The sequence below is a fragment of the Bufo bufo genome, chromosome 9 (assembly GCF_905171765.1).
Source record: "Bufo bufo chromosome 9, aBufBuf1.1, whole genome shotgun sequence".
NCBI classification, from domain to species: domain Eukaryota; kingdom Metazoa; phylum Chordata; class Amphibia; order Anura; family Bufonidae; genus Bufo; species Bufo bufo.
The window spans coordinates 46,694,722-46,722,290 of record NC_053397.1 but is presented as its reverse complement, the minus strand read 5'-3'; the positions used below and the strand labels follow the sequence as shown (position 1 = coordinate 46,722,290).

At 43.9% G+C, this 27,569-nt stretch overlaps 1 protein-coding gene across 1 annotated transcript in view; it reads left to right on the top strand.

Annotated features, from left to right (window-relative positions):
- Window positions 1-27,569, top strand: part of DPYD (dihydropyrimidine dehydrogenase) — a 1,571,083-nt gene that overhangs the window by 1,350,539 nt on the left and 192,975 nt on the right. Inside the window, exon 20 of the mRNA XM_040406865.1 lies at window positions 25,084-25,263. Within this exon, the coding sequence (XP_040262799.1) occupies window positions 25,084-25,263 (180 nt within the window). The remainder of the gene's footprint in view (window positions 1-25,083; window positions 25,264-27,569) is intronic.

Below are 27,569 nucleotides of genomic sequence, written 5' to 3'. Positions count from 1 at the left end.
GCAAAAGGTGGCTACTTTGAAGAACCTAGAATATGACATATTTTCAGTTGTTTCACACTTGTTTGTTATGTATATAATTCCACATGTGTTAATTCATAGTTTTGATGCCTTCATAGTCATGAAAATAAAGAAATCTCTTTGAATGAGAAGGTGTGTCCAAACTTTTGGTCTGTACTGTATATTTCAAACTATAATTGTATTTTGGATGTTTTTTAGCCTTTTTATGTGAAAAGCTTTCTAAAGATTTACCTTAAAGGGGTTGTGCAGTGCTACAATATTGATGACTGGAGATGAGCAAAGTATTAAAAAATTTGATTTGGCTGCTTCGCCGAATTTCACAAAAAGATTAGCTTCATGACGAATTACTTTGTCACGAAGCACATTTATTGGTATGCAGTGGGTTCAATGAGAGGGAGCAGTGATTGTGCCGCTCTCCATCACTGTACCCTTCAGATGCCGCAATCATAAATACTTACTTCATCCATTTGCTGGTCATACGTCACCGCGCACAGGATTTTGTGCAAGATATTCTATCAAGATGGCGGTGGCCATTGTGAAGAAATGGAGGAGGTAAGTATGATTTCTTGTTTGTTTTTTACACTATTTCAGGTAAAATCGATTCGCTACCCTGAAGCACAAGGAAATTTGGCTTTGTGGCAAATCAAATTTATTCTGAAATTCGGATCAAATTCCACTTTGTCGGGTTCGATTCGCTCAACACTATTGATGACCTATCCTGAGGAACAGTAGGTGGCCGACTCCAAAACACCTGCTGACCAGGAGAAAATGTAGTAGCGCTAGTGCGAGCTAGTTCTAGTGCAAGTGCTATGTGCTCGTTGTCTTCTTTACAGCGGCAACGCAGTGTAATTACAGCACATTCACTTGAATGGGTTGAGCAGCTGGGATTACACTGCGCCCCCTCTACAAAGGAGACCGCTGCGCAGGTGATTTTGAAAAAGAAGTAGCGTTTGCACAAAGGCTGCTACCTCTCCAAACAGCTGATCAGCAGGGGTGCCTGGAGTCGGATTCCCTCTGACCTGATATTAATGACCTATCCTGAGGGTAGGCCATAAATATTGTAGCACTGCACAATCTCTTTAACAAAGATTATAGTGAATGTTTAACTTTGAATGTTTCTTGATCTAAAAAATGTCTGACCATCTGCGCTGATACATTAATAATTAATTATATAGCAGCTTATAGATAGAGCAGAGCTCTGTTTTTGATAAGCAGTGCCCCGAATTTCTGTATTTATATGACAAACTTCTGATTGTCTGCAGACACCACTAGGGGGAGCTTCAGAGCATACTGCATACTATTTCTTTCCTGAGTTCAGTGTATAAAAAGTATGTCAAAAACTTGCTAGTCCGCCTAGTGGTAGTTAAAGGTAGCTGAAACTTTATGGACATATCACAACACCAAAACTACCAGTATGTACAAAGTAGAAAGAGTCTCTTTAGACCTATTTATACACATCAACACAGTAGCCAGCCCATGTTTTACTGTGAGAAGGACTGAGGGAGGTGGGGGAACTGCTATGAGCCAAATGCAGCTGTGTCATTTTGGCTAATATGAAAGTGGGACCTGTCCCCATACTAAAATATCCTTTTATGAGCATAGTCTGATGACAGATCTGATTTAAAGTAACCATGTACACACATATAGGTCTGTATAACTGTTGCACATAAGCCGTTAAAACACAAAAAAAATTCTAAAATATAAGTAAAGTCAAATATGTGTGATCTGAGCAGAAACTGGAGCAGCAAAAATTATTTAGATAGCGAACAATATATTTTTTTAAATCTATATAATAAAAAAAGGAAAGCAGTGATCAGATTTTTTTTGATTCAGGTCTTCATTGGTTGTTACTTGTTCTCGGTAATAATTTTACCTATAAGCAAATTTCTGATAACTTATTAGTCCAAACCTAACGATCAATAAGCCTTTATTTGTTATTGGGGTGATTTAATGTGTTAATCAAAGTGAAAAAATGCCTTCTATCAAACCTGAACTCATTATCGACATTCACTGTAAGCAAGCAATCAGTATGCAATCAGCCACAGTCCGTTCTGGGGAAATCCACTTAATTACAAAGGAGCCATTTAAGACATACTGGTTTCAGTCAAAATGCTGCAGAGACATTAAACTGTCACTACGAGAGCCAGGAGTCAGTAATAATATATAATGGGGTAGATTTACTAATAACGTCTTGGGTAATCTATAAAGTGTGCTGCACCAGAAAATTGTAAAAATTTTGGCTGTTTTGTCAGCATTGTAGGCATTTGCACCAAATTTATGTTTTATTTGTGCTATTTTAGGAGGACTTTGCTCTATGCAAATCAAATAGCATTTACTAAGGCTAAGGGCTCATGCACACAAACGTATTTTTTTTCTGTGTCTCTTCTGGGTTTTTTTTGAGTCCCATTAGCGCAACCTTTCATTTCAATGGGTCTACAGAAAAACGGAAATGACGCCGTATGCATTCCGTTTCCATATGCCCGCATGGCCGTTCTGGAAAAAAGATAAAACATGTCCTATTCTTGTCTGTTTTGCAGACAAGAAAAGGCATTGTTACAATGGATCCACCAAAAAAAAAAATGGATGCAATACGGATGTCACACGGATGTCATCCATGTTTGCGGAACCATGTTTTGCGGACCGGAAAATACATACGGTCAAGTACATGTACCCTAAAACAGATGTTTTCTGGGTGGGGCTTCATTATTTTTAGAGATGAACGAATTTTTCAAAAATTCGATTCGGACGGTTCGCCGAATTTTTCAGAAAAATTTGCTTCGATCCGAATTTAATTGCGGTGAATCGCGTTAAAAACAGCTATTTCCTAGCTGCTGAGAGCCTTTATAGTGGTGTAGAACATGGTGCCTTGCAGTAACACGAATAGGGAGTCTGCTTTGGTTGTGAAATAATACTGCGAGTCCGTATGACACACAGATGACAGGCGTCGCTCTTAGGCCTCTTTCACATGGGCGAGATTTCCGCGCGGGTGCAATGCGTGAGGTGAACGCATTGCACCCGCACTGAATTCGGACCCATTAATTTCTATGGGGCTGTGCACATGAGCTGTGATTTTCACGCATTACTTGTGCATTGCTTGAAAATCGCAGCATGCTCTATTTTGTGTTTTTTTTCACGCAACGCAGTCCCCATAGAAGTGAATGGGGCTGCGTAAAAATTGCAAGCATCCGCAAGCAAGTGCGGATGCGGTGCGATTTTCACGCACGGTTGCTAGGAGACAATCGGGATGGGGACCCGATCATTACTATTTTCCCTTATAACATGATTATAAGGGAAAATAATAGCATTCTTAAAACAGAATGCTTAGTAAAATAGGGCTGGAGGGGTTAAAAAAATAAATAAATAATTTAACTCACATCATCCACTTGTTCGGGCAGCCTGGCTTATGTTCTTTCTTCTTCTTTGCTGTGCAGGAGGAAAAGGACCTGTGGTGATGTCACTGCGCTCATCACATGGTCCGTCACATTATCCATCACCATGGTGATGGACCATGTGATGAGTACAGTGATGTCATCAAAGGTCCTTTACCCAAGTCCTGAAGAAAGAAAAAAGAAGAGAGGCCGGGCTGCGCGAACAAATGGATTAAGGTGAGTTAAATTATTATTTTTTTTTTTTAACCTCTCCAGCCCTATTTTACTAAGCATTCTGTATTAAGAATGCTATTATTTTCACTTATAACCATGTTATAAGGGAAAATAATTACATCTACACAACCTTGAACCGATCACCACGATGGCCACTAGGAGAGATTGACCCCTGACTTCTGTAGGGGCAGGAACAGACAGAGGGTTTAAATCCCCCCCTCCCACCACCAGCACCAGTGTGTCCAAAATTACAGAGACAGAAAATAGGTGGTGAGAAACAAATTAAATAAATCGAGAGGGTATTACTTCATAACCTCCCAGCTAAATACTAAATAAACGGTAGGGAATATATGTGCCGTCGTGGTGATCTCGTGGAAACTGAATTACCGGTAAGTCTAATTCCGGCTTTCCACCTCATCACCACGACGGCCACTAGGAGATATTAAAAATTACAACTTAGGGGGGGGGGACAGCCTGAAGGACTTTACGTCTAAAAGACAAGTCTGAACTAGATAGGTCTAGTCTATAATGCTTTGTAAAGGTGTGAATGTTGGACCAGGTAGCAGCTTTACAAATATCCTCAAGAGAAGCTCCGGCCCGCTCGGCCTGGGAGGAGGACATAGCTCGGGTAGAATGAGCTCTTTTGAGGGGCAAAGAAGGCCCTGGATCTCATAACAGATAGAAATGGAATCCTTAATCCATCATGCTAGGGAAGACCTAGAAGCTTTTAGACCCTTATTCTTACCTGAGAACAAAACAAACAGGTTGTTGGTTTTACGGAATCCTTTTGAAACTTCAAGATACCGTAAGACCGAGCGTCTTATATCTAGTGAGTGGAAACTAGATTCTCTATCATTAGAGGGATTACCAAGGAAGGCAAAAACTATCTCCTAGTTTCGGTGGAAATCGGATACTACTTTAGGGAGAAACCCGGGGTCTAACTTAAGAATAATTCTATCATCGGTGATACGGAGATAGGGTTCTTGTATTGATAGAGCCTGAATTTCACCTAGCCTTCTTGCGGACGTGATGGCGACCAAAAACGCGGTCTTTAGAGATAGATGTTTGGTGGAACAACTTGACAGGGGCTCAAAAGGGGCAAGTGTTAGGCCTGTGAGCACCGTATTGAGGTCCCAGTTGGGGATCCGATATTTCAGAGAGGGGCGTATCCGAGAAGCTGCTTTCATAAATCTTCTGATCCAGCGGTGACTGGCTAGATCTTGATCAAAGAAGCAAGCTAGGGCCGACACCTGTACCTTCAAGGTGGAAGGTCTAATTCGAGACCCTGCTGGAGGAAGTCCAAGATTTTATAAAATTGGGCGGCTCTAAGTTTGGGGCAGTGTTACCGATCCAGGAACAGAACCTCTTCCAAATCTTTAGATAGATCGAGAAGGTAACCTTCTTTCTACTCGCTTTCAGGGTAGATATTACTTGGTCAGAAAGCCCCTGTGATTTCAACCTCTGGACCTCAGGATCCAAGCTGATAACTTGAGGAAACTCGGGTTTGGGTGTAAGATTGGCCCTTGATGAAGCAGGTCCCTCCTGGAAGGAAGAGGCCATGGGTCCTCTATTGATAGGTTTTTTAAGGAAGGGAACCAGCTCCATTTCGGCAAATAAGGAGCTATTAATATTAGAGTTGTATCCTCTCGGTTAAGCTTCTGAATTATCCTGGGAAGTAGAGGCAGGGGTGGAAACGCATAACAGAGGTCCCAGTCCCATTGTATCGTGAGCGCGTCCAGCGCCCAAGGATTGTCCCGTGGGTTCAATGAACAGAATGTTGATACCTTTGTGTTCCTTTTGGAGGCGAACAGGTCCACTTGTGGAGTGCCGCATCTTTCTACTAGAATCTGAAACACGTCCTGATTTAGAGACCATTCGGTATGGTCTATTAACTGGCGACTGAGATAGTCTGCTTCCACGTTCAGTACTCCTTTCAAAGTGAATCGCAGAGGTGGATCTTATGTGGACTCGCCCAATTGAAGATCTTCCTTGCCACGGACATCAGCTTCTCTGATCTCGTCCCTCCCTGGTGAGAGAGGTATGCTACCGTCGTAGTATTGTCGTAAAGAATTTTTACGTGCCGGCCCACGAGAAGGGATTCTGTGGGTTTCAGACCTTTCCAAACCGCTTCCAGTTCTCTGAAGTTGGAAGATTGAGAGCGGGTTGTTGGCATCCAGGAACCCTGAAAGAAATGATCTCCCACTTTCGCTCCCCATCCTTTTTCGCTAGCGTCTGTAAGCACTTGAATGTAGGGAGTTTTCTCCCAGGTAACTCCCAAGGACAGGTTGTTTGTGCTCTTCCACCAGTCTAAGGAGGTTTTCACCGCTGGAGGGATCCAAAGAAGACTGCTGCTTGTTCCAAATTCTGAGAATCCATGACTGGAGAGATCGGAAGTGGGATTGGCTCCATGGGACGGACGGAATGCAGGACGAGAGAAGACCTAGAAGACTCATGGCTTCCCTTATGGGACAAGACCTCCTGTTCTGAAACCGTTGGACCCTCAACTGGAGGTTTCTGACCTTGTCTGGTGGGAGAAAGGTATGCTGAACCCGGGAATCCAGGACGACCCCCAAGAACTGGATCGTGCTGGAAGGTACAAGATTTGATTTCTTCCGGTTCACCAACCACCCTAGATCTTGGTTAAGAGACAGGAAGGTTAGTAAGTCTGTTCTGAGTTTGTTCTCTGAATATCCAATCAGGAGGAAATCGTCCAGGTATGGTATAATCACCAGTCACTTGCGCCTCAGGAAGGCCACCATCTCGACCACCAGTTTCGTGAAGACTCTGGGAGCAGATGATATCCCAAAGGGAACGGCCGTAAACTGTAAGTGACAGGTTACCCCCCTGTGGTCTTGGATGGCAAATCTTAAAAACTTTTGAGAGTCTGGATGGATTGGGACGTGGTAGTAAGCGTCCTGAAGATCTACTGAACACATCAGAGCATCTCTCCCTATTAACAGAATCAGGGACTTTAGGGATTCCATCTTGAATTTCCGATATATTATGAATTTGTTCAGGGCCTTTAAATTTATAATAGTCCGGAACGAGCCTTCTTTCTTCTCTACCAGGAAAAGATTTGAGTAGAACCCCTGTCCTAGCTGTGTTGGTGGTACCTGAACTATCACGTCCATCTCCAGAAGGCTCTGAATTCCCTGCAGGATTTTCTTACGTATGTTGGAGGAGCTTGGGTTGGTAACAATGAAGCGGTCTGGGGGAGATGAAGAAGTTCGATTCGGTATCCGAATTTTATGATGTCCCGGACCAAGGGTTCGGGGTAATGGACTCCCAAGGAGTCAGAAAATTCTTCAATCTCCCCCCGACTCTGGCGTCATTGTTTATCCGAGGGTTTGCTTTGAGAGGAGGAAGGGTTAATTCTACCCCTGTCCCCTTTCGGATAGCTCCAGTGTCCTGACTTCCCTTTATCCCTGTAAGATTTGTTCTGGTTGGTGGGGGCCCAAAAGGGATATTTCCTTTTATAGGGTCTCTCCTCTAGGAAGCCCTTTTTCTTGTCCGCAGACCTTTTCTAAAATTCGGTCCAGGACAGGGCCAAAGACATATTCCCCGAGAACGAATGGAGCATAATTTCATTTTTGAAGTGTTGTCTCCTGACCAGCTCTTCATCCACAGAGCCCGGCGGGCCGCGTTTGGAGAGGCCGGCCATCTTTAGCAGCAAATCTGACAGATTCTGCCGAGGCATCTGCCATAAATGCTGTGGCGGACTTTAGTAAGGGGAGGACCTTAAGATTTCTACCCTAGGGGTGTTATCCCTAATGTGAGACTCTAATTCATTTAGCCACAGTCCCATGGACCTTGCCACCGAGGTGGCAGCGATATTTGCTTTTAAATTAAACATGGCGGCTTCCCACAATTTTTTTAAAAGACTATCCGCCTTCCTATCCATGGGGTCGCGTAACTGGGAGGTGTCCTCGAAGGGCAAGGCAGTCTTTTTATTGACTTTTGCCACTTGAATATCGATTTTGGGTGTTTCATTTAAAATTTTTTCTTCGTTAGGGTCAAATAATAGACGATTCCTGAAGGACCTGGACACCCCCAAGCGCTTCTCTGGATTGGACCATTCATCAAGCACCATATCTCGTATGTTTTCGTTGATCGGAAAAACCCATTTTTTTTTAACCCGGAGTCTCCACAATCATCTCATCCTGCACGGAGTGGGCTTTTGGGGCTTCTTCTACCCCCATGGTGGCCCGAACTGCCCTTAGTAGGTCTGGCATTTCTTCCAAGGAAAAACAAAATTTCCTATCTGATTCGGAAGTCTCAATATCAGAGGATGCTTCCTCATCCTCCCAGGCTCTGGATGATGAAGCATTTTCCGCTATCTTCTCCGAATCCGATAAATAAGGAGATGGTCCCCTCCGTTTTTTAGGTGGAGGCGGGTCTCTGGGTAAAGAGGAAATTTGGGATAAGGAGGATTTAACTTCCTCGTGTATCATGGATCTCAACTCGTCAAAAAAGGAAGGCTGTTCTTCAGAAATAACGCTAGAGATACAGTCCTTGCATAATCTCTTGCGGTAGTCGTCCGGAAGCCGTTTGAGGCAGGACACACACTTAGCTGGCTTCCTGACTTTTTTCTGAGCCTCCTTAGGGACCTGGGAAGAATAACCCCAATCAGCCATGATAAATACACACAGGGATATATAGCCTGAAGCCCCAAGCCAGAGAGGTGGAGGAGGGAGGAGGAACAAGCAACCTGGTACAGTGTCTTAAAGAAGTAATAGGGCAAAAAAGCACTTCCCCACAGGGGAACTTACGGCAGGCGGCACAGAAGGGTCTCCAGGGGAGCGGGGCATGACGGCACGCTCACTCACACACACTGCTGAGACGATCGGCGCTTGTAATGCTGGCGCCAAAGTTTTAAACTGGAGACGCTTCCTGAATGACGTCAACTTCCTTCTCCACCGGAAGTGACGTCTGCCGCTTTACCTGAAGCGCTTAGGCGCGCACCCGGCTACAGCCATGGCAGGCCTCACATATGTAATGGAGCGAGGGCCTCCCTCCTTCAACCCCTGCCCAGCATTAGTACGCAGACCGCAGGAGGGCAGGGGGAACACCAGGTAAGGTGTTACGAAGTCCATCATCTTCATCTCCCCACAGGGAGACTCTCTCTGCCCCTGTCCTCTGTAGGGACAGGAAACACCTGGTGCTGGTGGTGGGAGGGGGGGATTTAAACCCTCTCTCTGTTCCTGCCCCTGCAGAGGTCAGGGGTCAATCTCTCCTAGTGGCCGTCGTGGTGATGAGGTGGAACCTGAACGTTAGTGAAGAAGTTCGGGTCTGGGTACCACATTCAGTTTCTTATCACGCGCGTTCAAAACGCATTTGCACCCGCGTGATAATACTGAGCAATGGAACGCAATCGCAGTCAAAACTGACTGAAATTGCGTACCTACTCGGCCTGGGTTTGCCGCAATGCACCGGGGCGCATCCCTGAGCCAAAACGTGATGCCTGTGTGAAAGAGGCCTTAGAATTACGGCAGAATTCACTTATTAGGGCAAGCCACAGGGCCAAAACTGACCAAATGACTCAAGTATGAACTCAGCCTTACAGGTAGATGTTAGCGTCAAGAAGAAGCGCACTCCTTTTACACCATCGTCAGCTGATTCCATATAGATGTCTAGAAAACCTGTTCTATTAAACGCGTAAACAAATAGAGCCCCCCGACAGAGTGGAGAGGGTGTCAGCAGTAAGTTTGTGTTGACGTCACTGATTAATTTTCCCCATTCTCTGAATCGTCAGAACAATTACCCAGAAAAAGCGGATGCTGTCTGTGGATTATACGCCTTCACTCAGACAACATTTGCTAAATAATCCATTAACATTGCTAAATAGAGATGGCCTTGTGGTTTGCCCGGCATTCGTTTCGCAGCGAACTTTGCTCGTTTGCGATTCGCCGAACATGCGGACATATGGCGAAGCAGGTTGCTGTGTGAAGCAGGGACAGACTGTTAGTGACACCAAACTCTAGCTAATAGGGCCACAAAAGTCATTTTAAGGACTGGTATAGGTGGGCTATCGATATGTGTGACATACAGAGGGGTGTAATATACTTATAATATACTTTCTAACATAGAAAGTATATTATAGTGCATTTGTATTGTGCAGCGGTTGTGTGCAGATCTGCTGTGATACTGCAGCTAGATAGAGGGACGAACGCTATTGGAATAACTAATTGAAACTGGTGTTATATACCTGTTTTCCCCCAAAAAAAACTCTGATTGAGGGGTGTGATATACCTATAATATACCTTCTAACATAGAAAGTATATTATAGTGCATTTATATTGTGCAGCAGGTGTGTGCGGTGCTGCTGATATACTGCAGCTAGATAGAGGGACAAACTCTATTGGAATAAGTAATTGCAAATGGTGTGATATACCGGTTGCCCCCCAAAAAATCTGATTGAGGGGTGTAATATACCTATAATATATCTTCTAACATAGAAAGTATATTATAGTGCATTTGTATTGTGCAGCAGTTGTGTGCGGTTCTGCTGAGATACCGCAGTTATATAGAAGGACCAACGCTATTCGAAAAACTAATTGCAACTGGTGTAATATACCTGTTGCACCCAAAAAAACTGAATAAGGGTTGCAATATACCTGCTTCCACAAAATACTGATTGTGGGGTGTGATACACCTACTTCCACCAAATAAAGATTGAGGCCTGCGATACACCAGATTCCACCAAATATTGATTAACCGCCTCCGGACCGCCTAACGCAGGATCGCGTTGCGGAGGCGGCAGCTCTGCGCACAGTCACGCATATATGCGTCATCTCGCGAGAAGCGAGATTTCCTGTGGACGCGCGCACACAAGCGCGCGCGTTCACAGGATCGGAAGGTAAGCGAGTGGATCTCCAGCCTGCCAGCGGCGATCGTTCGCTGGCAGGCTAGAGATGTGATTTTTTTAACCCCTAACAGGTATATTAGACGCTGTTTTGATAACAGCGTCTAATATACCTGCTACCTGGTCCTCTGGTGGTCCCTTTTGTTTGGATCGACCACCAGAGGACACAGGCAGCTCAGTAATAAGTAGCACCAAACACCACTACACTACACCCCCCCTGTCACTTATTAACCCCTTATTAACCCCTGATCACCCCATATAGACTCCCTGACCACCCCCCCCTGTCATTGATCACCCCTCTGTCATTGATCACCCCCTTGTAAGGCTCCATTCAGACGTCCGTATGTTTTTTACGGATCCACGGATACATGGATCGGATCCACAAAACACATATGGACGTCTGAATGGAGCCTTACAGGGGGGTGATCAATGACAGGGGGGTGATGGATCGGATCCGCAAAACACATACAGACCGTCTGAATGGAGCCTTACAGGCCTTACAGGGGGGGTGATCACCCAATATAGACTCCCTGATCACCCCCCTGTCATTGATCACCCCCCTGTAAGGCTCCATTCAGACGTCCGTATGTTTTTTACGGATCCACGGATACATGGATCGGATCCGCAAAACACATACGGACATCTGAATGGAGCCTTATAGGGGGGTGATCAATGACAGGGGGGGTGATCACCCCATATAGACTCCCTGATCACCCCCCTGTGATTGATCCACCCCCTGTCATGATCACCCCCCCTGTAAGGCTCCATTCAGACGTCCGTATGTGTTTTGCGGATCCGATCCATGTATCCGTGGATCTGTAAAAAACATACGACCGTATGAATGGAGCCTTACAGGGGGGTGATCAATGACAGGGGGGTGATCACCCCATATAGACTCCCTGATCACCCACCTGTCATTGATCACCCCCCTGTCATTGATAACCCCCTGTAAGGCTCCATTCAGACGTCCGTATGTGTTTTGCGGATCCGATCCATGTATCCGTGGATCTGTAAAAAGCATACGACCGTCTGAATGAAGCCTTACAGGGGGGTGATCAATAACAGGGGGGTGATCACCCCATATAGACTCCCTGATCACCCCCCCTGTCATTGATCACCCCCCTGTAAGGCACCATTCAGATGTCCGTATGTGTTTTGCGGATCCGATCCATGTATCCGTGGATCTGTAAAAAACATACGGACATCTGAATGGAGCCTTACAGGGGGGTGATCAATGACAGGGGGGTGATCACCCATATAGACTCCCTGATCACCCCCCCTGTCATTTATCACCCCCCCTGTCATTGATCACCCCCCTGTAAGGCTCCATTCAGACGTCCGTATGTGTTTTGCGGATCCGATCCATGTATCCGTGGATCTGTAAAAAACATACGGACGTCTGAATGGAGCCTTACAAGGGGGTGATCAATGACAGGGGGGTGATCACCCCATATAGACTCCCTGATCACCCCCCTGTCATTGATCACCCCCCTGTCATTGATCACCCCCCTGTAAGGCTCCATTCAGTCGTCCGTATGTGTTTTGCGGATCCGATCCATGTATCCGTGGATCTGTAAAAAACATACGGACGTCTGAATGGAGCCTTACAAGGGGGTAATCAATGACAGGGGGGTGATCACCCCATATAGACTCCCTGATCACCCCCCTGTCATTGATCACCCCCCTGTCATTGATCACCCCCCCTGTAAGGCTCCATTCAGTCGTCCGTATGTGTTTTGCGGATCCGATCCATGTATCCGTGGATCTGTAAAAAACATACGGACGTCTGAATGGAGCCTTACAGGGGGGTGATCAATGACAGGGGGGTGATCACCCCATATAGACTCCCTGATCACCCCCCTGTCATTGATCACCCCCGTGTAAGGCTCCATTCAGACATTTTTTTGGCCCAAGTTAGCAGAATTTTTTCTTTTTTTTTCTTACAAAGTCTTATATTCCACTAACTTGTGTCAAAAAATAAAATCTCACATGAACTCACCATACCCCTCACGGAATCCAAATGCGTAAATGTTTTTAGACATTTATATTCCAGACTTCTTCTCACGCTTTAGGGCCCCTAAAATGCCAGGGCAGTATAAATACCCCACATGTGACCCCATTTCGGAAAGAAGACACCCAAAGGTATTCCGTGAGGGGCATATTGAGTCCATGAAAGATTGAAATTTTTGTCCCAAGTTAGCGAAAAGGGAGACTTTGTGAGAAAAAACAAAAAAAAAATCTATTTCCGCTAACTTGTGCCAAAAAATAAAAATTTCTATGAACTCGCCATGCCCCTCATTGAATACCTTGGGGTGTCTTCTTTCCAAAATGGGGTCACATGTGGGGTATTTATACTGCCCTGGCATTTTAGGGGCCCTAAAGCGTGAGAAGAAGTCTGGAATCCAAATTTCTAAAAATGCCCTCATAAAAGGAATGTGGGCCCCTTTGCGCATCTAGGCTGCAAAAAAGTGTCACACATCTGGTATCGCCGTACTCAGGAGAAGTTGGGCAATGTGTTTTGGGGTGTCATTTTACATATACCCATGCTGGGTGAGAGAAATATCTTGGTCAAATGCCAACTTTGTATAAAAAATGGGAAAAGTTGTCTTTTGCCGAGATATTTCTCTCACCCAGCATGAGTACATGTAAAAAGACACCCCAAAACACATTGCCCAACTTCTCCTGAGTACGGCGATACCACATGTGTGACACTTTTTTGCAGCCTAGGTGGGCAAATGGGCCCACATTCCAAAGAGCACCTTTCGGATTTCACCGGCCATTTTTTACACATTTTGATTTCAAACTACTTCGCACGCATTTGGGCCCCTAAAATGCCAGGGCAGTATAACTACCCCACAAGTGACCACATTTTGGAAAGAAGACACCCCAAGGTATTTCGTGATGGGCATAGTGAGTTCATGGAAGTTTTTATTTTTTGTCACAAGTTAGTGGAATATGAGACTTTGTAAGAAAAAAAAAAAAATCATCATTTTCCGCTAACTTGTGACAAAAAATAAAAAGTTCTATGAACTCACTATGCCCATCAGCGAATTACCTTAGGGTGTCTACTTTCCGAAATGGGGTCATTTGTGGGGCCATTGTAGAACCTCAGGAAACATGACAGGTGCTCAGAAAGTCAGAGCTGCTTCAAAAAGCGGAAATTCACATTTTTGTACCATAGTTTGTAAACGTTATAACTTTTACCCAAACCATTTTTTTTTACCCAAACATTTTTTTATCAAAGACATGTAGAACAATAAATTTAGATAAAAATTTATATATGGATGTTGTTTTTTTTTGCAAAATTTTACAACTGAAAGTGAAAAATCGCATTTTTTTGCAAAAAAAATCGTTAAATTTCGATTAATAACAAAAAAAGTAAAAATTTCAGCAGCAATGAAATACCACCAAATGAAAGCTCTATTAGTGAGAAGAAAAGGAGGTAAAATTCATTTAGGTGGTAAGTTGCATGACCGAGCAATAAACGGTGAAAGTAGTGTAGTGCAGAAGTGTAAAAAGTGGCCTGGTCATTAAGGGTGTTTAAGCTATGGGGGCTGAGGTGGTTAAGGGGTTTGATTTACCAGCTTCCAGCAAATACTCATTATTAGGTTCTATATACCTGTTTCCATAAAATACTGATACAGGGTATTGATATACTGACTTCCATCAAATATTGAAAGAGGCCTGCGATACACCGGCTTCTACCAAATATTGATTAAGGGGTTTGATATACCATTTTACAGCAAATCCTCATTATTGGGTTCTATATACCTGTTTCCACAAAATACTGATACAGAGTATAGATATACCGGCTTCCACCAAATATTGATTGAAGCCTGCGATAAACCAGCTTCCACAAAATATTGATTATGGGGTTTGATTTACAAGCTTCCAGCAAATACTAATTATTGGGTTCTATATACCTGTTTCCACAAAATACTGATAGAGGGGATTTATATACCGGCTTCCACAAAATATTTACTGAGGCCTGCGATATACCTGCTTCCACAAATACTGCTCTTTTTTAGGGATTTTATCACAGGGTAATTTTGAAAATGACAGGCAGAGGAAGAGGCAGGCTATTCTGCAGGGTTGGTATGGGTCGGGCAGGTGCACCAGCCCGGAGCCTAAGTGAGAAGTTGGAGAAGGCGCGTGCGATTACGTCAAAGGACACACCAGAGTTTGTTGAGTGGCTCACTCAGCCTTCTGCTTCTGCACCCTCCTTATCGTCTGTATCAGCATTATCCTCGCTCTCTGCTGTGTGCACCCCCAAAGACACCACCACCATAGCCCCTCCACTCGAATCAGAGGAATTATTTTCCCATCCATATCAAGACCTTATCAATGCGCAGCCATTCTTGGCATCGGATGAGGAAGAGAAGGTAGCAACGGCCGCCACCCAGCGGTCTGACGACAGTACCAAGATCAGCCCAAGGAGGGTGGTCCTCACTGTTGCTGTCTACGCCGAGATCTCTAATGTCAGTGGTGGTGAAGGTGAGTATGATGATGTGTCGATGGACGTCACGTGGGTGCCCACAAGAGAGAAAGAGGAGAGGAGTTCAGAGGGATAGATGGAGCAGCAGATAGGGAGGATAAGGAGGAGAAGCAGGCAGAACTTGCAGTGCACAGGAGGCAAAATGCAGACTGCAAAAGTATCCGGAGCAAGCCATCCACCAAGCATGGTCACATCTGGCGCTCCCAGGACGCCGGCACATGGCTCCGCAGTGTGGGCTTTTTTTAACGTGTCAGCTGCTGACAATAGTGTTGCCATCTGCAGCCTGTGCTCTCAACGCATAAGTCACAGTAAGCCCAACACTCACCTAGGGACGACTGCCTTAAGAAAGCACCTGGCCTCCAATCACTGAGCCCAGTGGTAGCAACACCGTCAGAACCCACAAAGCCACACTCCCGGCTCTCCATGTCCTGCCTCTTGTCCTTCTCCTCTCTCCTCCCATTTGTCCTCCACTACACCTTCCACCATGCCGTCATCGCGTTCATCTTTTAAAAGGCAGGCTTCCGTGTACCAAAGGTTCGAATGTAAAAAGTTGATGACGCTAGATAACCCTCTTGCCCAACCGCTGACCGCTGGATTTGTCGGAACTGCTAGCCCGCCAACTACTGCCATATGAACTGGTGGACTCAGAGGCCTTTAGAAAATTTGTGGCCATTGACACACCGCAATGGAAAGTCCCCAGAAGGAAATATTTCTCCCAGAAGGGCATCCCAGAGCTATATGGCCATGTTCAGCGGCAAGTGAATGTAACTTTGGCACACAGTGTTGGTGCCAAGATACATCTGAACTCAAACATGTGGTCTAGCAAACCCGGGCAGGAAAGGTACATAACTTTTACTGCCCACTGGGTAAACCTTCTGACAGCGGTCAAGCATGCAACCCGTGGCACTCGTGTGGATTTTGTGTTACCGCCACAGATTGCATGCAGGCCTGCCTCTTCTTCTCCTCCTCCTACTCCGTCCTCCGTCTCCTGCTCGGCTGACTCCTCCTTTGCCACTGCTACCGCCTCTTCCGCTGCACCCCCCCAGCTCCCCAGAACCTATTTGACGTGCCAGGTGAGAAGTTGCGAGGCTGTGCTGCGGCTGTTGTGCCTGGAAGCCAAGAGCCACACCGGTCCTGCACTGCTTTCAGCTCTGCGGTCACAGGCCGATCATTGGCTAACCCCACTCAATTTGACAGTTGGTAAAGTGGTGTGCGACAATGGTGCCAATCTGCTGAGTGCACTGAAACAGGGCAAAATGACACACATGCTGTGCATACCACACGTCCTGAACTTAGTCGTGCAGCGATTCGTTGCCAAATACCCCGGGGTCCAGGACATCTTGCAGCAGGCCAGGAAAATCTTTGGCCATTTTAGATCTTACATGGCCATGGCTTACCTTGCTGACTTTCAGCCGCGACACCACCTACTTGTCAGACGTCTAATTTGTGACAGTATGACATGCTGGAACTCCACCTTGTACCGTATATGCTTGATAGGCTGCTCCAGCAGAAATGTGCCGTTAACAACTACCTGTATGAACTCTGCAGTTTCTTTTCACCGTGCCAGTGGCTGCTCATGCGCGATGCATGCAGACTTCTGCGGCCATTTGATGAGATCACCAAACTGGTCAGTCGCAGCCAGGGTGCCGTCAGTGACATCGTACCTTACGCCTTCTTTCTGGAGCGTGCATTGCGTCATGTCATTGATCAAGCCGTCGAGGAGCAGGAGCTGGAAGATGAGGAAGTTGCAATGCTGAATAATGCTGGCAGAGGAATTTCCACCCACTGAGAAACAGTTGCGGGTACAAATCCTACAGCGCATGCAAGAAGAGGGCGGTTTAAAGATGTGTTGGTCAGTTCGGATATGAGATCATTCTTTCAACCAACCCATCGACAGCATCCCTCTGGATCCAGCCTCAGGGAACGCCTAGACCGACAGGTGTCCATCGGTTAACGCCCGATGTGGACGCTCTGAGAAGCGAGGAACCCCTTGACTACTTTGTGTGCAGGATTGACCTGTGGCCAGAGCTGGCACAATTTGCCATGGAACTCTTGGCTTGCCCCTCGTCGAGTGTCCTGTCCAAAAGGACGTTCAGCGCAGCAGGGGGGATCGTGACCGATATGCGCACTTGCCAAGCTCACAACAGTGTGGACTACCTCACATTTCTAAAAACTAATGAGGCATGGATCTCGGAGGAATTCAACACCTGTGAGGACCACGTTTAATTGAATTTCCTCATGCCAGCCCACACATATCCGCCACCACACAGAACAAATAATGGTCCCTGTCTTATGTAAATACAGCGGCATAAAAGGCCTTTTCTGTACTGTGAATGCCTAATTTTTGGGTCCACAAAGGAATTTAACATCGGTGACGACCATGTGTTATCAAATTTCAACTATTATCATTTGGGGGTTTTTCAAAGGGGGGATTTCGTTGGCCATGTTTTTAATCCAATTTTATATTTTTAGTTCTTTAAACATATGTTTTTGACATATATTTGTACTGGCCTGCAGTAAAATTGATATCCCATGACCGCCTAATATACCTCCAGCTATATGATCACTTGTTCTTCTCTGTACGTTGAATGAATAATTTTTGGGGCCTGTACTACACTGGCCTGCATTAAAATTTTCATTCAATGACTGTCTAATATACCTCCAGTGACATAATCACTTGATGTTTTCTGTCTGGCGAATGAATAATGTAATCCACTGGCCTGCAGTAAAATTGATATCCATCGACCATCTAATATACCTCCAGCCACATAATCACTTGATCTTTTATGTACGTCAAATGCATAATATTTGGGGCCTGTAATCTAACTGGCCATCAGTAAAATTGGTATATGGTGACTGCCTAATGTACCTTTGGCTACATAATCACTTGATGTTTTCTGTCCGGTGAATGAATAATTTTTGGGCCTGTAGTCCACTGGCCTGCAGTAAAATTGATATCCATCAACCGTCTAATATACATCCAGCCACATAATCACTTGATATTTTCTGTACCGTGAATGCATAATTTTTGGGGCCTATAATCTAACTGGCCAACAGTAAAAATGTTATACGTTGACTGCCTAATGTACCTCCAGCCGCATTATGAATTGTTCTTTTCTGTCTGGTGAATGAATAATTTTTGGGGCCTGTAGTACACTGGCCTGCAGCAAAATTGGTATCCAATGACCGTCTAATATACCTCCAGCCACATAATCACTTGATGTTTTCTGTCCGGTGAATGCCTAATGTTTGGGGCCTGTACTCCCGTGGTCTAAAATAAAAAATTTCTAGGCTCCAGCAGGGCACATTTTTGACAGTTTCCCTTAATGGCACCTTATTAAAATACATATTTTTTGTGGGAATTTTTGCCATTGATCCCCCTCTGGTATGTCACTATCCGATTTGTGCACTTCTAGTAAGTATTTGGTGGAAATTCACAGTAGTATTAATACATTTTTGTGTAGGTATATTGTAAACTATATTTTACTGAAAAAATTAACCTACTTAAAACTTAACTTTTATATTAGGTATTTACTATTAGGTATTTACTATATTAGGTATTTATGTAAAAGTTAAGTTTTAGGTAGGTTAATAAGTATTTGGTGGCTGCAAATATTACCTTAAAGTTTTTCAAGTTAGCCTGCCATTAAAGTGAATGGGGCCCGCCGCGAACTTGCTAGGCGCGAACGTTTGATCGCGTTCGCGCGATCACGTTCGCAAATTGTCCCAGCCGATGTTCGTCCATCACTATTGCTAAAGGCAAAAAAAATGTAGTGGATCTAAAACAGAGATGACACGTGAATAGAATATTTGCATGTCTTCTGTGTTTTCTATTCACTCCTGCTTTTGGCTACCAAATCATAAGCCAATTCTGATGGGACCATACAGGACTTAAAGCTGCTACACAGACAGGATATAATGTGCTTCTCATTTTTCCTTCCTTCTGATAGATCAGAAGAAAGGTCAAATAAATGATGATGTCAGCCAGACTGAAAGCCAAAATAGTGGACCAGTCATGAAGTGGGAAGGGTGGGAACAGCATGAGAAGTCCACACAGTGGACCTATGACATAGTGGCCAAATTACAGGGTCTGGAGGTGGAAGCAGTATGAGGAGGCCAACGGGTGGCACAACAACAGAGTCTGTAGGTGGCAGCAGCATTAGGAAAAGGCCACAGAGTGGCACAATGACAGAGTCTGGAGGTAGCGGCAGCATGAATAGGCCACAGAGTGACACAATGACAGAGTGGCAGCAGCATTAGGAGAAGGCCAATAGAGTAGCACAATGACAGAGTCTGGAGGTGGCAGCAGCATGAGGAGACCACAGAGCGGCACAATGACAAAGTCTGGAGGTGGTGGCAGCATGAGTAGGGCACAGAGTGGCACAATGACAGAGTCTGGAGGTGGAAGCAGCATCAGGAGGCCACAGAGTGGAAAGGTGACATACTGTGGAGTTTGGTGGCAATACCAGTACCCACTGAAGATGGTGGGTGAAAGAAGGAACACTTGGCATCAGATGTGTGGCATCAGGCGGGTAAGAGCATCAGAATGGTAGCTGAGGCAGATAGTCCGAAGAAACCGATCTCTTTTGTTAAATTGTTGGCATGGCACCATGGATGATCTAGTCTGATGCATCAGGCATTGGCATGTGGAAATCCTGGCTGATCCACGCCTGATTCATCTTGATGCAGTGTCCTACTATGTGCTATATGTGGGATCTTTAAACTATTGCTAAATGTCATATCAAATGTATTGTGGTATCATGCTGTGATTCCCTTTAACAGGCCGGCAGTGCCATTTACCTTTATTCGCCCCTAGATGGTGCTGGCACCACTTATATACAGTATATAGCCTGGTGTGGTGTCAAGTCAGTGTGTGTGTTATGGATGAGAATGAATAGAGGAGGAAGTTAATGGAGGAGGTGGAAACAAAAGATTTTACCACATATAACTGCAGCGTTGAACGCTGAATGAAATTTATTTTTCCACCGAAATAACTCACAAAAGATTTTACCGCATATAAGTGCAGCGCTTAACGGTGAATACAATTTTTTTTCCACCAAAATAAGTCACAATAGATTTTACTGCATATAAGTGCAGCGCTGAACGCTGAATAAAATTACTTTTTCCACCCAAAAAACTTCAATAAAGATTTTACTACATAAAACAGAGCACGGAGATGGAAAGGGTCATCGGATACCCCCCGCACTATACGGACATCTAAGAAATGAACCCCTGCTCCCAACAGCAGCTCCTTGGAAGGTCATGGAGCGTCCCGGTCATCTATTCACTCCACTAAAGGATTATTTTGAAAGTGTGTAGAAGCTACACGGGGCCCCCATGCTGCAGATTTATTATGGAGACATCATGGAGATTTAACCGCTTATAACAGCAGTGCTGGCCGCTGAATAAATTTAGTTTTTCGACCAAAATACTTCAATAAAGATTTTACCACATATAACCGCCGCACTGACTGACTGCTATCGCCACTAGTTCCGTGAACCCCTACACCACTACATCCAAGGTAGGTAGGATGCTGCGATGCAGGTGCTCTACCTCGGGCACGTTTGGCTACCGACCTCCCACTGCTGCCACCCTGATGACTCTCAGACATGCTTTCAACACATATAACCACCGCCGACGTGAACTGAGAATGTATTTTTATTTTTGTACTGAAATACAAAATAACGCATATAACCGCCGCACTGACTGACTGCTACCGCCGCTATTTCCGTGAACCCCTGCACCACTACATCCTGGGTAGGTAGGCTGCTGCGAAGCAGGTGCTCTACCCCAGGCACATTTGGCTCCTGACCTCTCACTGCTGGCACCCTGCTGACTCCTAGCCATGCTTTCAACACATATAACCGCCGACGTGAACTGAGAATATATTTTTCTTTCTGTACTGAAATAGGCTACTGAATGCTTTTGTCACAAATAAGTGCACCAGTGAAATGCGTATATAGTTTCTTATTTTACTGAAATACGCCCCTATGCGCTTTTACCAGAAATAACTGCAACAGAGCACTGCGTATATATTTTTCTTATTTTACTGAAATACGGCCCTATACGCTTTCACCAGAAATAACTGCAACAGTGCAGTGTGTATATATTTTTCTTATTTAATCGTTCCCTGCACTTACAAATCACTTTCTTATCAATGACCCTAGTGCCTTCTGACGTCTCTCTCTGCACTAAAATGCTGTGAAATGATTCCTCCCTATCCTTTCCCTGCACATATAAATCGTTTTTTCTGTCTTTTTTTTCCACAATAGTTTTTCCATTAGCTGTCCCTAGCACCTTCACTTGTCTGTCCCTGCACTCTGAACGCTGAAAAATGTCTGACTGCAAGATGGCCAACGTATTTATAGGGCTGTGACATCACAGGGCTGGCTGGCTGCTGATTGGCTGCATGCAGGCATGTCAATCTGAGTGATCCCGCCTTCTCAGAGTTCCTTGCCCCATGTCCTCAGTCCTCACACGTGTAGCCGCCATTTTAGAAAAAACGCGATTCGTTACCACGAAGTGCGAGGAAATTCACATTCATTGCAAATCAAATTTTTCCTAAAAATCTAAATGAATTCCACTTTGTCAGCTTCGATTAGCTTATCTCTAATTATTTTATTGCAAATTTTTTACCAAAAAGCCATAATTGTACTCCAGTCCTCAGGTGGCATACAGACTATCAGAAACCTCTAGAAAAAATGTGATCAGACTTCAGTCTGAAAACATCCATAGGCATTTAGTGCAACAAATGTAACAAATGGGGTGCAACATTCTGTAAATTTATTGCAGGAAAAAAAAATTGCAACCCTTAGGCTGGGTTCACACGGGCGAGATTTCCGCGCGGGTGCAATGCGTGAGGTGAACGCATTGCACCCGCACAGATTCCGGACCCATTCATTTCTATGGGGCTGTGCACATGAGAGGTGTATTTCACGCATCACTTGTGCGTTGCATGAAAATCGCAGCATGCTCTATATTGTGCGTTTTACACGCAGGCCCCATAGAAGTGAATGGGGCTGCGTGAAAATCACAAGCATCTGCAAGCAAGTGCGGATGCGGTGCGATTTTCACGCACGATTGCTAGGAGACGATCGGGATGGGGACCCGATCATTAGTATTTTCCCTTATAACATGGTTATAAGGGAAAATAATAGCATTCTTAATACAGAATGCTAAGTAAAATAGGGCTGGAGGGGTTAAAAAAATAAAATAAAAAATTTAACTCACCTTTATCCACTTGTTCGCGCAGCCGGCATCTCTTCTGTCTTCATCTGTGAAGTAAAGGACCTGTGATGATGTCACTGCACTCATCACATGGTCCATCACATGATCCATCACCATGGAGATGGATCATGTGACGGACCATGTGATGAGCGCTTTGACGTCATCAACAGGTCCTTTACCTCACAGATGAAGACAGAAGAGATGCTGCCTGCGCGAACAAGTGGATTAAGGTGAGTTTAATTTTTTTTTATTTTTTTTTAACCCCTCCAGCCCTATTTTACTTAGCATTCTGTATTCAGAATGCCATTATTTTCCCTTATAACCATGTTATAAGGGAAAATAATGCAATCTACACAACACCTAACCCAAACCTGAACTTCTGTGAAGAAGTTCGGGTCTAGGTAACACATTCATTTTTTTATCACGCGCGTGCAAAACACATTGCACCCGCGCGATAAAAACTGAACAACTTAACGCAATCGCAGTCAAAACTGACTGCAATTGCGTACCTACTCGCGCGGGTTTGCCGCAATACACCTAGGACGCATCCTGAACAAATCCGTCACGCCCGTGTGAACCCAGCCTTAAGGCCTCTTTTAAATGAGCATAACAGATTGGCTCCGGATGCGTTCATGGTATGTTCAGTAAAACCCGCACCATTTTGCAAGCAAGTTCAGTCAGTTTTGCCTGCGATTGTGTTGTTAAATTTTTTTCCACGCGGTTGCAATGCGTTTTGATGCGTTTTTCACCTGCGTGATAAAAAACTGAAGGCTTACAAACAACATCTCTTAGCAATCATCAGTGAAAAACACATTGCATCCGCACTTCCTTGCGGATGCAATGCGTTTTTCACTGAAGCCCCATTAATTTCTATGGGGCCAGGGCTGCGTGAAAAACGCAGAGTATAGAACATGCTGCGTTTTTCATGCAACGCAGAACTGATGCGTGAAAAAATATGATCATGTACACAGACCCATTGAAATGAATTGGTCAGGATTCAGTGCGGGTGCTATGCGTTCACGTCACGCTCGTGTGAAAGGGGCCTAACAGACACTTCAAAAAATGAGAGTAAAAAGTTGCATTATCCCAAAAAACTTGAATCTCAGATAGTTATTGTATCATGCAAATCAAAGTAGTCGCACAGAAGGCATGAACATTTAAAACTTAACTTTCAATTGTCACAATTAAAGAAGCTCAAACAATGAGCTTGTCTTCACCCCAAATCAAAGAAATTTCAATAGAGAAAAAAAGCCCCAAGACAAAAATAGAAAAATATCAAACAGAGAATGGTGGGATTTAGGCAGAAGGGATTCTGTCCCTAACTATTGCCTAAACCCAGAGATACACCCTGATGGTGCAAAAAAAATACATAAATATATAGGGCAGTTACCACATGATAAACCGATCCTGTCATTATAAACGACAATTATTCACATGTGTGTAGCTTCAATTAAGAGAATCAAGGTCCAACTGGTAAGAGTCCAACAAGTAAGAGAATCAAGGTCCAACTGGACCATTTACGTGCGGTAGGGATTGTGGGGTAGTGGTGACTCCATAATGATGGCCACTCTTGAAGGTGGCGTAATAGTGGTTTTAAAGCTGATCCAGAGGGCGGGATATAGTTTATATCCAATCACAAGTTAGAATCTTGGATGGTCCTAGAATATATTGAATTATTATAATTTTTTTGCATCGTATTCACTATAGTAAATATAATCACCCACCAATTGATCCTCTAATGAATCTAATAAAGGGAAACGCATTGGAATCTTCTTAGGGTAATACTAAGGAGAAGTAGAAATAGTTTCGGGACCAGAGTACACCCATCAGGGTTTATCTCTAGGTTTAGGCAATAGTTAGGGACATCACAGGGACAGGATCCCTTCTGCCTATATCCCACCACTCTCTGTTTGATATTTTTCTATTTTTGTTTTGGGGCTTTTTTTCTCTTTGTTTTTGATCTATTGAGATTTTTTTATTTGGGGTGAAGACGAGCTCATTGTTTGAGCTTCTTTAATTGTGACTATGAAATAAGTTTTAAATATACATGCCTTCTGTGAGACTAAATACATTATCCCGTTAAAATAGACAGCCTTAATGTGCACCAGATTTATCAAGTAGCTGATACTGGATGATAAACCTTTACATTGTCTAGTCTAGTGTAGGTTTATAGTACTTATTAGGTGGCTTACTATGTGACAGAATCTTGCACCTGAATTTCGGCGTCATTTGGTGCTCCTCTATTCTAAGCCAAAAAATTTCCCTCCCCTTTGTCGGGCAAGCCAAAAAAATAAATTTTGGACTACATATTATGAATTGTATACATTTTATTATTTTTTGGGGGGTGGGAAAAAAAAGGATGAGGGGTAAGAACTCGGAAAAGCTTTCTAAAGATGGGTGCCCTTCTAGTTTGGCTTGTATAATCTAATTTGCATAACAGGAAGTGAAAAATATTCAAAAGAATGTTTTGGTTATTCCAAATTATTCCCTATTCACAGGTAGGGGATAACTGTTAGATCAATTGGGATCTAACTGCTGTTTTACAGGCTAGGGTAGTGCTAAAGCCCACTCATTAGTGCCGGTGATTTCCTCATGCTCACTGCTAGGCAGAAGCCCCCGCCTAGCATTTCCATGGGGAGACCCGATACGTCACCAGATGTGCTGAAAAAGCCCTTGTCCTGCGCGTTTCAGCGTAAGACAAGGGAGAGCATCAGAACATGAAATGCTCCAATGCTCAATGGAGAGGGGCTGCCTGGATGAAGAAGTGGTTATGTCCGGGTTCAGCTCTGAACAACCCCTTTAAATCCAATTTGCTTAATAATTTGGAACACGGTGTAGGAGATCCTTGTATTAACATTTTCCCTTCTGATTATCTTCAGGTTTGCAGTGCCATACAAAATCAAGACTTTACCGTGATCGATGACTACTGCACAGGTCTGAAGGCACTTCTCTACCTTAAGAGCATCGAGGAGCTGCAAGACTGGGATGGACAAAGTCCACCTACTTTCAGACATCAAAGAGGAAAGCCTGTTCCAAACGTTGCAGACATAATAGGAAAGGTACGTAGCATCCTAACTAACCCCGTTGTATTCTTATTCTTCAATTATGAGCTTTTTTTATTTTTTATAACAAACAATAGAACAAAATGAACAGCAATGCCAGATTTCCCAAGCTGTGGGAGGCAAGAATATAATAGACCTTTTTGCTTTTCATCATTTTTTAGCAGCAATGCCTTTCAATGCCGCTAACGGCATGTAATGGCCTTGATGTACATTTCCCATTCATAGTGTTCCTTCATAACAGTGTCTGCCAAATAATATATATTTAAATGTATAAGAAAAACACACAAATATGCAATCAGAAGGAAGAAGCGCAAACATTCAGCTGCCTGCTATCTAGTGTCATACTGCAGCACAGCGTGTCGGCTTGAAAACGTTCATTTAAGCAATTATAAAAACTGGTTCTGAATAAAGGCCAATGTTGACTGAGAAAACTAACTTTTGAAGAGAGATGGAATCAATACTTGGAGGTCCTATGAAAGGGGTCACCCTACAAAAACTATTGTACATTTTTAAAACCAGCACCTGGATCTGAATAATATTGCAACTGCATATAATTACAAATGTAGTATTACTAAATTATTCAATAAGATATAGCATAATAGCACCACCTGCTGTTCATTTCCTTATTTCTATATCCATTTCCATGAGGTGGTCGCACATGCTCAGTGATATCCTATAACTGCCCCCAGCCCCATCTACTGTTAGAAGCTTTGACAGTTACAGAGATACAGCAGAACAGACACGACCCCTGAGAAATGAGACTCCCCCTGAGCTGCCAGCCTGAAATTAATCTAACAGAGCAATTGAAGCAATGAATAGGGAAATGCCAGCTTGATAAAAAATATAGCAGACCAATGAAAAGGGAGATCTCTGGATCCATGTGAGGTAGAGGGCTGGTTCTATTTTTTTTTTAGAAAGCGATTGTGGTGTACTATATGATGTCTGATTTTCATTTTTTACATTAGGCATGGGATATCCCCTTTAATAGATGGCAAAAACTACATTTATGTCCTGTACACTGCAGGGCCAATGAAGGCACAATAAAACGGGGTACTTGATTTTTTTATAGAATATAAACCCCTAGTGAACAATAACATTGATTCATGATACTCCACAGGAAGGCTTGCTGATGCTTGTTCACTCTTCATCCCTTGTAGGAGAAAGCAGCAATGTAGAAATTTATTTTTTAAGCAACCCACAAGCAGTGGCATACATAAAAAAGAAGGAAGGGGGGTCTTATAGCTAATATAATTACTAGTGTTGCGCGAGCATGCTTGGCTGATCACCAGTTCGGCTCGAGCATTGCTATGCTCGGCGAACACCGTGTGTGCACGAGCCAGTGTATTTAAATCTAATTTAGCCTCTATTTGTATGCAGCAGATCGCTGTATAGTGAGGGAATCCCCCAGTGTGAGTCTGCGGCTTAGGAGTCCCTGCTCTGACCCCATATATAGCTATGTCCATATGTGGAGTCAGTGCTTGGGGACACCCCAGTTTATTTAAATCTAATTTAGCCTCTATTTCTGAAAATTTTCTGGCGGGATTACAACTCACAACCTTCTACATTACAGCCAAGAATCTTCTACTGAGACCAATACAGTAGAAGTCTCATATTTTATTTTAATTTTAGTGACTATGTAGCTATATACAGATGTAGCAGGGTTAGCACTCACGCTCTCAACTCAAATTTTTTAGCTCATCGCATTATCTTGAGATAAAAGCCATTGAAAAGCAATTGAAGGTCTTAACGCATTTAGTTTAGATAACACATCTCATAAATCATGAGTGTTAGCCCTACTACATCCGTAGTGTGGTGGTTAAAGTTCTGGGCTATGATGCAGAAGCTGTGAGAACAAATCCTATCACAACGTTTTTCAGGAAATAGAGGTTAAATTAGATTTATATATTTTATATTTTTTTTAGTAATTGTAAAAAATGTATGGCACAAAATTAATGTGTAATTACAAAAAAAAAAACTTTGTTGAAGCACCTTTTGATTTTATTACATCACTCAGTCTTTTTGGGTATGAGTCTAACAACATGGCACATTTTGACTTGGCAAGATTTGCCCACTCTTCTTTGCAAAAACACTCCAAATCTGTCAGATTGCGAGGGCATCTCCTGTGCACAGTCCTCTTCAGATCACCCCACAGATTTTTTATCAAATTCAGGTCTGGGCTATGGCTGGGCCATTCTAAAACTTTAATCTTCTTCTGGTGAAGACCAGCCTGCTGCTGAGCTGACCCTCTAAAACATTAGAGGCGAGGGCCTGCTGCTGCTCTGATCATCTAAAACATTAGGGGT